General features: G+C 47.7%; 2 protein-coding genes across 2 annotated transcripts; one reads left to right on the top strand and one right to left on the bottom strand.

The window, feature by feature from the left end:
- Positions 1–1,972: 1,972 nt before the first annotated feature.
- LAJ45_03999 (uncharacterized protein) lies at positions 1,973–4,975 on the bottom strand (the record flags this gene model as incomplete). Its single annotated transcript, XM_046113581.1, has 3 exons — positions 1,973–2,791; positions 2,852–3,582; positions 3,658–4,975. 3 exons carry the CDS (start codon positions 4,973–4,975, stop codon positions 1,973–1,975), a joined length of 2,868 nt encoding a protein of 955 aa, XP_045973310.1.
- A 5,757-nt stretch (positions 4,976–10,732) lies between these two features.
- LAJ45_03998 (uncharacterized protein) lies at positions 10,733–13,621 on the top strand (the record flags this gene model as incomplete). Its single annotated transcript, XM_046113580.1, has 2 exons — positions 10,733–11,924; positions 11,994–13,621. The coding sequence occupies 2 exons, from the start codon at positions 10,733–10,735 to the stop codon at positions 13,619–13,621; spliced, it is 2,820 nt and encodes a 939-aa protein (XP_045973309.1).
- Between the last annotated feature and the right edge of the window lie 640 nt (positions 13,622–14,261).

Here is a 14,261-nt window from a genome sequence, read left to right as displayed (position 1 = left end):
CTCGCTTTCGTACTAAAACCTCTATCTAAACAAAAAATCCAACGTCACAGGCCGGCAGCCTGAGTTCCTGAGTTCCTCCAACTTTGGCATCCGGCGGCCAAAAACCAAACCATATACGTCTTAGTACAGCTCCCAGTTGCTATAAGTTTAGTTTTCTACCTTACCTCCCGAGTCGCCCGGGCTCCCGATTCTAATTTTTATTTGAATTTGGGAACCATGGCTCTGAAACTGGTTTCCCCGTTTCCATCTTTGAGGACGGGGGCCGGCGAAGCTACAGTTGGGGTGATTGCTGGTGGGTTAGGGTTTCTTTTTCCCAGAGTTTTTTCTAGTACATAGAGATCTTTTTTTTTTTTTTTATTTTGTATAGATGATAAAAATATTTTCAAGCAATTGGCTTTTGTTTCTTCTTCAACTTCTTCCTCCCCTTCTACATTGTGTGTGCAAAAACATTAACGGGACTGTCGTTTGGGGCTTCCTTACCCGCAACCGCAACTCACAACGACAATCAACCATGACACCAGTACTGCATAGATCTATTACATAGGCATTTGTCTGAGTAACTCACAAACGCAGAGCTAGAGGGGCTTTACCACCACCATAGATCCCCTCCCCATACCCTACAAGCCACAATCACAGTACATCACTCGCAAGAACCCACACTACATATCACTTTCAACTAAGAAGCAGCAACCAGCCAGCAGCAAATCAAGGATATCATTACTATCCCACTACGCACACACAACCCTCTTTCTCTCAACCTGTACAGTAGCGCCCGCGAACCGTTGAAAGTAACAGGATATATATCCTCAAGGGGCCCAAGTAAAACAGCCTCAGAAAAGAAGAAAAGAGGAAAAAGGACAAGAAAAAAAATCATTAACGTGATGTAATCATGATCTTCATAATACCTTGATCTTCCCACTCTCCCCCCCCCCCCCCCCCTCCCTTTTTTGTTTGCTCTGTATATATGCAATGATTTATCTAACTCCTCCGTGATCTTCCTCCCCGCCTTGCCACTACTTTTACAGTTCCTAACTATATAGAGCTGGAAACACGAAAGAGTCGAAAGAAAAGAAAAAAAGCAAGTAAAAGAAGGAGAAAATATTCATCACATCAAATCATGACCATTTGACACCTAGCAACCCGCTAAACTAACTCCCTAGTGCCTGCCTGCGCCTGGCACTGTCTGCCCTTATCCCGAAGGGACCTCTCAACAATTTAGAGGGAAAGAAGAAAAAGAAGAAGAAAAAAAACGCGATGGGGAAGAAATATTTATCATAAGAGAAAATATGGGAGGGGTGTAGTAGTAAGAGTAGTGGAGGTAGGTTTATCATGGTAGTAAAGTAAGGTAAAAATAAAAGGGCTGATCGTTAGAAGTGAAGAGGGGAATAGTTCATGAAAGAGAAAAAAACAATATAGCCAACCAAACCAGACCATAACCCGGAACCCAAACAGGAGAAATACAGAAACGACAGTCATAATAACCTCAACACTGAGAGAAGTAACGATATATCAAACTCGTTGAGTAATCAGTGCTGAAAAGTAATGAAAATAATCTTCCAAATGGGGGGGTAAAAAAACTCCGTTGTACAAAAAAAATAATACCCTTCGGACAAATCTTATGTAAAAGGAAAGAAAAAGTCCCGTTAAAAAATAGTAAAACCAACAAAAGAAAGGAAAAAAAAAAACACCAATTCAGAAAAAGAAATAAAAACCCCAAAGAGAGGTGCAGAGGGGAAAAATAAATCCCAGGAATATGCACCCTTATTCATAAGGAAAAAATCAAGTACAGCCCCACATTTTTTTGCCCCAAGTTTAAAAACGAAGAAGGAAAAAGAAAAAAGCAAGAGGTAGAAAGCCCCCCAAACACAACTTTTCGACCTCCCAAAATAAAAGGAATCTCGAAGGTAAGAAGGACTTGTACCTCGCCCAAACATTCTCTCAATTCATCCAAGATGTTGAACCAAAAGATTCTTCACAGTATCTCCTCCTCCTCCATCCTCCAATCCTCCCGACAGCGCTCAACTTCAGTGCTGTTAGAAACCCCCATATCTTCATCCTCCATGACGAGCACCGAATCGTCCGGACCCCATAGCCCTTCGAATATCGTTGCCGGGAATCTCCTCCTTCCATGAACCCAACGCAACTCGTTCATTTCCAAGAGATCGGAAACACTTGGTCGTTTACTTGGATCAGCGTTTATCATCCAGCCGACAATCTTCTCAAGGCCACTATCCGCCATGAACTGGGGTGGATAAACAAGATCTCCGTCTCTTGGTTGATGAAGGAGAACCCTGCCACGAAGCCTTCTAGATACTTTAGGCTGCTGGCCAGGTACTTTCTTAGAACGAAGATATTGTGTAGTCGGAGGAAAATCGTTAGTCCTGTCGGTTTCCATAATCTCGAGTATTTCGGTGGAGACTGGGTTTCCTCTCTCGTCGCGGTGTACAAATTCTCCAGAACGGCTAGTGGACAGCTTTGGGGCTACAGTGATATCCCCGTCTCTGAGTCTCTGCCAATCAGGTCCATTGGGCGGGAGGTTCTCATTTCCGGCGACCTCAATGATTGTAAGGCCAAGGGCAAAGATATCAACAGGTTTATCGTATTTAGCTGAGTTGATGACCTCAGGTGCAATGTATCCACGGTCTCCTTCGCGTTCTAGTCCCCGGATAGCTGGCCACCTCGCGGCCATTCCAAAATCACTGATTTTAAGAGTTCCGTTGAAGCTGATTAGAACATTCGCAGGCTTGAGATCTAGGTGCATGAATCCAGAATTGTGGATATGTTGGAGACCCTAGATATACATTTGTCAGCAAAACGAATTTGGGACTATTTTGGTAGCATCTAGACTCACCAAACAAAGTTCCACAAGCACTTTCCACACACGGAATTCATCCAGCCTCCCCTTGTGTCCATGTTGAGACAGAAACTTATCCAGACCCCCATTTTCACAGTATTCGGTCTGAATATAAAGGTGCCCATTCTCCTCCCAAGACTCCACAAACTTAATCACATGATCATTCTCTCCAAGCTCCCTGAGAATATCGACTTCCTCCATACGTCTCGCCCTTCCATGAGTGCTGAGAACCGCCGACTTTGACTTCTTGACGGCATACATTTTCGGCACAGGGCCAGTGGCCCTCAAGGGAGATGATCCAAAGGCAGAAGAGCGACTAGGAGTGGCCAATTGAGGCGTAAGTGGTGGATCGAGTGAATCGATAAACGGATGACGTCTGTGCCCATCTCCTTCTCTCTCCACGACCTGATAAACCTCCGAAAACTCTCCAGATCCAATGTGCTTCACCTCAGAAAACCTCTGAACAAAATCATCAGACACTTGTATAGTTTTGCCATCTATCGACTGTACTGAATGGGTAAGAGGGGAGGAGCCAAAGCCAGCGTTTGAAGACGATGAAGCGGCAAAGAAATCTTTCATTGGACTAGGAGTGGCTGGGGAAATGGTTTTACTCGCGTTGTTGGCACGTCCAGAAATCGATAAACTACTGGGGTCAGGGGGAACTATATTATCTTTCGGTGTATGCGGGGAGGTAGAAGTGGTTACATAGCGTCCATGTAACCCGTCAGCTGTGATGGGTTTATTAGTGTCTTTATGTGGAAGCTCGCTGTCGTCTTGCGGACGAGAATAGCTACTATACTCACAGCTCGTATCAGTCCGTAAGCGTTTATTCGTGAAAAATTCGCTTATGTTATTATGCGTCTTCTTCGTAGGAGTTGGGGGTAGCTCGTATTCGCCAAGGTCATCTCCGTCGTCGTTGCTCATGGTGCTATTCTTTCTTGCTAGAGACTTCCTTCCTTTGATATATCCTGCGGGGGTTGAAGAGCTCGAAGCAAAATCGGACATGGACATTAATCCCCGGCCTTTCCCCGTGGTTCCTTTGGGCTGGGCTGCAGACTGAGAAAAGAAAGGAGCAGTCGGCTTCTTGCACGGTGTGTCTGGCTGAGGACCATGTTCCTTCCCTACGGTGTCAAGACGTCCACGTTTTGTAACAAAGCCAGTTGAGTGGAACGCAGCGGGAAATGGTTTGGCGAGCTTATAGTTCTGCGGGGTGCAAAGACCCATGCTTTCCTGGCTAGCAGGTGGCTCCTCATCACTTGATTGGGGTAGCGGGCGAGACTGCTGCGCTCCATTTCCATTGAAAGGATGGCTGGAGGCACTGGGCAGTGGATCGGCATTGTTCCCAAACGGCGAATCTTTCGAATCTTTTGAGTCTTTCGAGAAATTCTCAACTGAGCCTGTCCGACGTAATTTCGCAGCATCTGCGGGAGGAAGAAACTCAGGCTGGTTCCTCGCCTGGGGCCTCGTCTTTGCAAAGTTCGGTTTCTCGCCATAGAGATTGCTGCTGCCCATGCTTTTTCTAGTAGCGTAACGTTTTGGTGACGGCGACTTTGTGGAGCTAAAGGACGAGTTCCCAAAGACAGGGTTCGTAATTCTGACTGGCCCAGAGACAGATCTGCCCTTGGCGGCAGGCGACGCCCGACCGATATCAAGGTTCATTGCCCCGTCGCTGCGTTTGAGCGGACTTCCGTTGGCTGGCTTATGCAATTCCTTGTTCTCGACACCAATCCCTGCGCGGTTCTGTCTCTGAATGGCGAGCTTGTCACGTGAGTTGGCGGAGCGTGCTGGGCTCGATGAGCTAGATCGCAATGTCATCCCGCTTGAGTTCATGTTGTTGTGTGTAGTAGTTGTGAGAGGTCGAAGTTTTGAAGGGCTGTCCGGAAGCAAGGTAGACTCCCGAGGGTTTGTGGGTATAGAGCTCTGGCGGCGAGTTGCACTCCTTGTTCTTGCAACAGCGGTATTTGCAAGTGCGAGAGTGAAAGGTGCTGAGAAGGTTGGTAAAGCTGACAAGACGGGCAAATCAGGTGGCGGGGGAGCGACGAGTGGTGATTGAGAGTGAGCGCGCGGAAATAAACTTGCTATATCGCCGTGCTGGCGATGGGGTGAGCAAGACGCGACCATGATACAGCGGCTGTTCAAATCGCAGCAGCGCTTGCGATTAGAAGTCAACGGCGTATGATGCGGCTACTAGATGGATTGCCGGTGGTTATGGTAGTAGAAGATTTGGGGGGGGGGGGGGGTGGCTGATGGATGATGGATGACGATGGAATGTTTACAAAAGGGTCGGGGGTGGTGGTGGGTTTTGATTGGGGGAGGTGGGGGAGTTGATTGATCGATGGTGGTGGGTGATGGTGGGTGGTGGGTGGTGGGTGGTGAGTAAGGGAGGGAGGGAGGGGTAGGTACTGTAGCTAGCCTGTTGTGTAATGCAGTGGAAGGAGAAAAAAGTTTAAACGTTGATAAGGCGCGGCCGCTGGGCGGGTGTGGGCGTCTGGTGGTGGGAATGGTGGTGGTGGTGAAAGAGGGTAAGGTGAAGGACGAGAAGGGCGCGATGTGAGAGGGCGAGCAAGATGTCGTCGCGAAGCAGCAGAATGAGCAAGGTGTGAAGGTGAGGTGAAGGGTTGCACCCGTTATTTGCTTGTTGCCCGTTGCCCGTTGCTTGTTGCTCGTTGCTTAGTACGGCGGGCACTATTCGCTGTGCTGCTGCTTAGTCGTGTTGACAGACTGCTGTGGAAGAAGAACGCGTTAGCTGCCACTGCCACTGCCAGTGCTGCTGCTGTTGTTGCGCTGCTTTTTTTTTGTCCTTTGCCCTTTTCAGGGGTGGAGAGTGAGTGGTGGATGGTGATGTGAGTGGGACAGAGATAGTCTACGTGTGGTAAGTGGGAGAGAAAGCAGAAATTGGCGATCGGTCCAGACAGGAAACAACCCTCTGCCACAGCACACTGGCTGGTAACTGACTGCACTGCTACCGCTGCCAGTGCAAGTTGAAGTCCCCCAACCCCAGGAAGAAGATGAAGAGGAAGAAAAAAGCCCTGCACTCACTGCTGCAGGACTGGCCTGTAACCCAATCACTGCTCTTCTTTGTGCAGCCCTGTACAGGCTTATGCAGATGCTATTCCTCTTCCTCTTCCTTCTTCTCTGCTTCTGTCTTGACTCTCTGCCTGCTGCTTTTGAAGACCGCCTACCAACCACCCAGCCAGCCACAGCTCATCCACCCACTAACGCTCACTGAAGTCTGACGCACTCTCTCGCTCGCTCACCACACGTACCAGCCAGTGACACTCACGAACCACGAACCACGACTGCACTCCACAACAACAAACGAACGCGTGGGGACTCACAACAACCTCGCCTCACCTGACCACGTGAAGCGAATCTCTGCTCTAGCAACAACCCCACAACAAACACAACCCACTGTTTCGTTTCGTTTCGTTTCATGCACACCCCAGACAAAAAAAAAAAAGACTCCCGACGACAACTACCACAACGTTCTCAATTGCAACCACCGGAAGAAACGGGGAAAAGAAAAAAATCGAAAAAATCTTTTCACACCAAAGTATATGCAAGTACTTTCCCGGCTATTTATAAATGTTCGTGTAGCAGAATAACTTTTCCCAAATTGAAAAAAGCTCGTTTTGGTGATAATCGAGTTCAAACCCGCGAGGTGACTTCATCCGAACCAGTGGTCGAAGATAATGGACTGTAGCGAAAAAAATAAATAGACGAAAACTGAATATCTAGACGAAATTCAATAAATGATGAGTAAAAAAAAAAAAAACAGACTGCGTTCAACGCTGCTGTCACTATTTCAGTCCTGTCAAAGGGCGACAATAATACTGATAAGGTTCCAGAACGATTATTTCGAACAGGTCAAGCCTCGAATGCTGCACAGCAACAGGAATAGTACGATAATAATACTGGGGGAGAGGGAGAGAAAGAGGAAATGTAGTAACGAGTCCACGAATAGGAGCCCGAGATGGGGAGAGGTAAATAGAGTAGTGGGGTTTAGAGGAGGAGGGGGACGCGAAGGTGTGGAGCGAGGACCCAGAGAGTGAGGGGTCGAATAAGTAGTAATAGGATAGATATAGTTCAAAGTGACGGGAATATCGCCATTCTTGCCTTTCCCAGTCAGTCACGCAGCTCTCTCTGCTGTGTGGATTGGGAATGCAGAAGCAAGGAAACCCTACCAATCGGGACTGAGGATGGAGAAGAGTCTGGAGAACGACGAGTTATATGGGAGAGATGTGATGATCGCGCTTAAGTGCAAGCTGGGCAGACAAAATTGCCTCTGAGACAACGATGAATGTTGCTGTTGCTGTTGTCTGTCTCTGCAGTTATCTAGAGTACAAATCCTCTCGCTCTCTGCGCGCTTGAACAAACATTTACGAGGGTTAGTTTCACTCTTGTTCTTTCTCTATGAGTATTGTAGTTGTAGAATCTATAGTGTTTCAACTCTTCATGAGCGCCTAGGCTTTTGACATGGGCGTATACTGATCTGCCTGCCTGCAGCTGGACTACTACATATTCTCCATGATCTTAGGTGACGGCTGTGCCTACATTTAATTGATAACGTGCAATTGATCATTGGCAAAGACAAGCTAGACAAGCTGCACTGCGGGATCGCTCATGAAGGCGCATTAAACATCACCAGTGTGATAGGTCTACTATTCTACTAGGTATCTGTATTCCACTAGGTATCTGTATTCCACTAGGTATCTGTATTCCACCGTTTCGGTCGTTCTCAAAACAAACAAGAACCCTGTACAATGTACAAGACTCGATAAGGACGCGAGCGCGGGGTAATCTGCCTCATGAGCAAGGCAATTTTACTCTGAGGGAAAAGAACCAGAGTTCAAGGAGCCGACGTTGTTGAATGCTGTTTGGTTGATTAAGTTTTAGTCTACCGGAATGTTCCTACTACTGATGATACCAATCAATTGCTATCGCTATAAGTATTTGTAAGTGTACATATATAATCTGGCAATTGCAGGCAGGCGATGCCTGGACAGCCTTATTTATAGAAAATAAACCTCCCGCGTTATTCGGCCCAAGTTCCATATCATCCCCAATTGATGCAAGGAGCGATCCCGAATAGTTGTATTTTCGATCATTGCTCGGCGATACCCCACCACATACATATATACTTTTTCCAATATATGGAATTGTTCTGTGCCCCCGTCACAGGCGTCACATCAATTCTTTTGTTTATCACAGGTGGATTCTTTTGTTTATAAATCGCACCCCCCCTTTCCTCCATTATGCACATTCCATGATACCCGTCACCTCGGATCGTGATAGCTTGGCAGGAATGAACGGGCAGACACCGCGTGTCCGGAACCAAGGATGCTCTCCACATCCACAGTGGCGAACGCCGCGATGAGCAGCACCCGCAAGGCAAAAGAAGAGTTGCACGGGTGGTATGCACGCAGAACGTTCTCTGCGGCATGCGGCGTTATGTGAGATACACGCTAGGAGTAGAGTAGGGTTCTTGTCTTGAACATCTACAAAGGTAGATGTTTGTATTGATGCTTACACTCAGGCAACCTTCCCCCTTGTTATAGGGTACGAGGAAGAAAAATGTTTCCCCCCATTTTTCATTTTGACTTTCTTTTGACCAGGCAATTGAAGGAAGAGATCCTGGATGCGTTAAGTTACTCTACCTACATACATCATACATGTGCACGCAGTGTCAAATGTATGTATCCGGGGCTTCTTTTTCCTTCAGACTAAGGCGAGAAATCGGATTATGATCAGCCAATCACTCCCCGACCCAGAAGATCGGGAGCCCAGAAGATTGGGGTGCTGCCCTCTAGAAAGTGAGAACAGAGCAGTAACTTTTTTTTTCCTTGCCTTATGTAGCGCATATGCTTTGGATTACTCAATATTTCGCCGCGGGAGGGGGAGCGATGGAGAAGCGATGGAGTGATGAGAGGGGATGGGGGAAGAGCAAGCAAGGAGGCAAGCAAGCACAGATCACAGACAGGAGTCTGAAGAGATGATAGAGGGCAACGGTTGGTGAGGCCTCAGAAGAGAGCACGCTAACTGACTACATGTCTAGTCCGCCAAGATCAGCAAAGACGTCGCCGGACTCCAGCTAAACAACCGGGCCAAACAAAAAACCCGTTGACGAAAGGTGTCAGGGCGTGCAGCCAATTAGAGTAGACGAAAGAAACCCGCCAGCTCAGAACGAAAATAAAAAGCCGGCACCTCGTTTAGGACGGCAGTAGTAGCAGCAGCATGTAGCATCAGCATCAGCACCGAAGCAGTGACAGAGAAGAGAAGAGGGGAAATGGAAGGATCAATGTGATACTAACTTCTGCGTTGTCCATTCAGATGGCCTGGGTCATGAGAAGGGAGGGTGGTGGTGGCAATGGAAAAAAAATCTCTTTCTGTCCTGAGCAGAAACACGTAACAGAAACACCGGTAACGGGACATCGAAAACCGAGATTCTTGAATACACGGTTGAGATACCGGTATAGTATTCAACCAAGGCAAACATCGTTGAGAAAGCCGAGGTGCTAAATACCAGTGTAATACCTAAATGGATACAACATGTAGGGACCTTGATCTGATCTAATACTTGTACCTCCTACGATTTGTTTTAATGGATCTGCGTAAAGGTAAATAATAATCAAACACTGAATTCCTAGCTGTAGACGTCAGTCAGAATTAAAGGTCCCCTCCATGATCACTTTCGGAGGATTGCATGAGATGTAGCTTCTCACATGGCCATATCCAAAGATCCCTAACGTCCTACATGTATCTTACTTATGCTCCCCATACATGTACCGTACCTTTGGAGTAGAGATAACTTGTTCCTCATGATACACAAGGGACGCACATCTTAATCTTGATTCCCACTCACCCTTCTTCTGTCGTGTTTAATCAATTCCCCCCAAGCCTAGAAACACATCATTATCACCTCTATCATCATCATCATCGTCCACACACACAGCACCTTCTGCTTCTTATCCCCCCCACTACCCACTATCCAGTAGACCGCTGTTCGTGCCATGTTACCCATGTAATCATCTTTCTACTCACCCGCTGGCCAATCCCAACAGTCCTTATCCTTCCGTCCGACTTAGTTGTGCTCACGTTTTCGGCCACCGCTACGTGTATCACCACCTATCTGCCTACATACATTCATTCCTTCAGGGTTGTTTTATCTCCACCTGGCCGCCTGCAACTCGACAGCCCGCAGGTAAAACAGAAATACACCTGGAGAAAGAAAAGAAAAAAAGAAGGGAAAAAAGAACCCCTCCACTTTGAAACGGGAAAGGAAACAGATCCCAAGTGTTTTGGGCATTGGAAGGAGAAAAAAAGAGCGGGGAATTATTCCAAACTTTGATTTGAAACCAATTTTTTTTTCTTCCCCAGAAAGAAGCAGAAAAAGAAAGAAAAGAAAAAAAAGCACTCTCCCTAATTCGTCGCTACGCAAGGATTTGACTGGTTACATACCCGAAGCACGACAAACAGCCGCGAGACACAGAGAAAGAATCCCCCAAATCTCATTCCTTACTGACCTTTCACTCTTCCATCCAAAATTAAGGAAATTATTCAAAGTAAAGAATTCAGTCCCTCAGGTGATTGCACACGTACATATACACACAAATTACAACCCCCACGCTATCTGTCAGAGCATTTCTCTCGAGCCCTTTCGTCAGATTTGTGCTGTCTGCGACCGAACTCGACCGGCCCAAGTAACTCTGGCGTTCCGCAAGCTACCTCACCTGCATCCGCCACGCTGACCTCCCTTGCGTCCGCCGCCCCGGCAACGAACGAACACTCAGACTGGACACACAGGAGTTCCGGCGGACCTTTTCGAGAGCGAATACTGAATCCGATCCCCGTCCCTCCCGCGCGATACCTACACGGGTCATGTCGGCCACAAGGTTAGCAGTAAATAACAAAGAGCTCCCTGCAGGTGTCGGGGGAGGTGGAGGTGAGGTCGTCGTAGGCGGAGGTGACAGCACCAGCAACACCACCAGAGGTGGCAGCAATACTGCTAGTGGAGAGGGAAGGACCCACGAGAGGAACTCCGCCGATTTGTTGGCAAGCATCGAGAAACCCTCAAGAGACTCCTCACCCATACGCAGGAATCTCTCAGCTGCTGGTCTCATAGACAATAATCTGGCTCCCCCACTACATAACTTCAAGAACAAGAGGAGACCAGGCTCTGTAAGGTCTGTAAGGTCCGCCGCAGCTTCACGAGAAACCTCTCCAATACGTTCAATCTCTGCTGCGGCTGCGGCTGTGTTGAGAAATTCCCAACAGCCGGACCTCCAGCAACCACGTCCGCAACGGCCACTACCGAACACATCCCATTGGCCTAGCACATCGCGTTTAGGTCTGTCAAGATCGCCTCCCCCGGGTTCACAGTCACCTGCCCCGTCACCCCTCAAGAGGAACGAATCCACTATCACCCCAGCTTCTCTCCCACCATCCAGAGCATCGCTGCGAGAGAAAGAAGTTGCGGTGGAGGATACAGAAGATTCTAATCTACCATCCGGCATGAAGACTCCCAGAAGCAACGCCAGTCCCTCATTGGCGACGGTTGTGGAAAGCGTTTTGCCCAACAATCCAAACCAAGGGGCCAGTAAATCGTTGTCAGAACAGGTGGCAGCCCTGGTCGCCCGCCAATCAAACAATACCCACACAATTCATGAAGAAAGCGAATCAGAAGTTTCTGTCGAAACAGTCAAGGGGCGTGGCTCCAGAGCCCCGTCAATAGCTCCATCAATATCCTCATCAATAGCCCACTCGCTGGCAGAATCTGAATCTGAGTCTGGGTACAAGAGTGAGGATAGATCCATCCATGGGACTTCCAGGGCACCACCTCCATCAAAAACGTTTAGTCGGCGCCCGACAGTGATGGGTTCCGATAATTTCTCCGGAAGGATGACGGTGGAGACGGAGACCGTCACCTCTGTTCCTCAAGTTGCTCTTGGTGCCGGGGTGATGCCAGGCGGGGCTAGTATCAGGAGTAAGAAGAGCACTGACACTATCCGACAGCCGAAAAAGAAAGACAAAAAGTTATTGAGAAAGCCAGGGGGAGCAGGAAACAGTAACCGTACGTTATCCCCTGTATTTCCCTACATATGGATAAGATCATCACTAATATTATCTTTGACTACCACAGTGACTAGCAAGGCTGATATCTTTGCTGCAAAAATTGCTGAAGCTGTTGATGAAGCAAACTCCTCCGACTCTGAGGAAACCTTCGTTTATGAATCTAACCCTCCGGAACCACCAACCTCTCATCATCGCCCAAGAGGATTTCACCACTCCCGGACACCGAGTGCCACATCAATACAAGGAGGACCGGACCCCAGAGGACAGAGGTTACCATTGCTATCGTCTATCGATGGCAACCAGAGTACTAGAGGGAAGGGGATGAAATTCGCCAATACTTCCAACAATAGTAGCAACCTAGGGAACGAAGTGCCTGTCGGAGATGGAGTTGGAAATGAAAGAAGCGCTGGGAGTAGCAGCTCAAGGGCCGGTGAAGCAATGATGAGCGTAAAGGACAGGGAGAATGGAAATACTAGGAATCAGAATGGACACAGGGCAATATTAGCCGAGGAATCTCCGTTTCATCATCACCCATCCCGCAAAGGATCACGACACTCTCTTGCTGGACAGCACAATTCATCAAAAACATCATCACACTCTACTAGCCCGCTAAATGGCTCCGCATATCGAAACAGTAACGCCCAAAAGAGAATTCCTCGCGCCATACAATCATATGAGGCGGATGTAGAGGCAGGCTTTGACGAAAGAGCACCGCTTATGTCACCCACTGGACGGTCGGGCCGTCGCCGCGACAGGGATCGTCCTCACAGACCTAACAGTGGATCACTTCTACAACAGGATTATATCCAACAACACCGTACCAGAGGCTGCCTCAGGACATATATCGGATGTATAGTTGCCGTTGCTGCCGTGATTTTGATCATGACTGGCGTCGGGGGATTCCTGTTTGCAACTACAAAGGCACTATTGGAAGTAAGGGTTCTTAACGTGACAGGAGTTCTAGTATCGAAACAAGAAATCATGCTCGATCTGGTTGTTGAAGCTATCAACCCTAACGCGATCCCGGTTACCGTTGGAAATATGGACGTCAACCTGTTTGCGAAGAGTTCTTATGTGGGTGACAGGAAAGGGAAAGATGGAGAGGAACCTGGAGAAGGGGGAGGAGATGGAGATGGAGATGGAGATGGAGATGGGAGCGGTGACGGTGACGGTGACGGTGATGCGGATGATGGTAAGCGGAGTTGGTGGGGAGGCAGAGGGAGGAAGGGCAGGACAGAAGAAATCATCATTTCGCAGAGGGGATACCGCTCCCAGCTCTCGATTAGAGCCCATCCGAACGGTAACGTCGACGAGGGAACAGATCCTCCTGAAGATCTCCCTGAAGGAGGGGACCGGCAAACCATGCTTCTTGGACGGATCTACAGCTTCGACTCGGCACTCACCTTTGAACCTTCCCCACTCCGGCACAAAACAACGATTTCAGTTGGTGAACTGAGGTTAGCTAAGCCCGGAAATAAAACCGAAGAAGGCGGAACAGAGAGATGGGAAAGAGTCTTGCAACACCCCTTTGAATTGATCGTTAGGGGTGTGCTGAGATATCAGCTGCCGTTGAGCGGAAGGGTCAGGACAGCGCCAATCGGGGCTTCCGTGATAGTTCATCCGGACGGGTTGCTGAAGACGAATTTAAAGAACAATAATGAATTTCACGATGACGATAAACGAACGGATAAATAGGTCTGGGGGTGTTCTTCTTTCTTTCATTTTTTATGGCTTGGTCTGCGGGGGTGGTGATTTGAATAAGTGGGTGTTCTTCTGTTTTTGTCTTTTCTCTGGTGCTGGATCGGTTTCATTTGTCTTTTGCTTATAAGTATTTCTATTTCTAAATCTCCTACTTTTCATTGAAAAAATAAACAAGGCGCGAAGGAAGATTGGTTTATTCGTCATAGCATGGGTACATCAGACTATTGAGATGGAAATAATCGACAATGACTGGCGGGGGGAAAGCATGCATATTAACCGTTCGAAGATCGCGACTTTGAGAAAAGAAAGGGGTTTTGTATGTGTATTTTTTGTTCTTAGTTTTTTTTCTTCGTTAGAGGTGATTTGGAGTGTGTTTTTTACTCTTTCTCGTGGCTATATTTTTACGTTTTTCTTCTCCGATGTCGTTGTTCCATGGTTCTTATCATACCCATTTTATCTTACTCTGGTGTTCCATTCAGCTTTGTTTTGTTTCGTATCTGGATTGTTTGTAATCTTGTTGACGGTTCATGTGTACTGATACGAGAAAGGAGTATCCTTTCGCCTCTCTGTTTTAGGTTTTTAGTTTCTCTATTTCATGAGTTTCATAACCCTTCACTTTATTCTTTGCCTCTTA

The sequence above is a fragment of the Morchella importuna genome (genome assembly GCF_003444635.1).
Source record: "Morchella importuna strain M04M26 chromosome Unknown Morimp01GS009, whole genome shotgun sequence".
In the NCBI taxonomy this organism is placed as follows: Eukaryota; Fungi; Ascomycota; class Pezizomycetes; order Pezizales; family Morchellaceae; genus Morchella; species Morchella importuna.
This window is presented reverse-complemented; position numbering and strand designations above follow the sequence as displayed.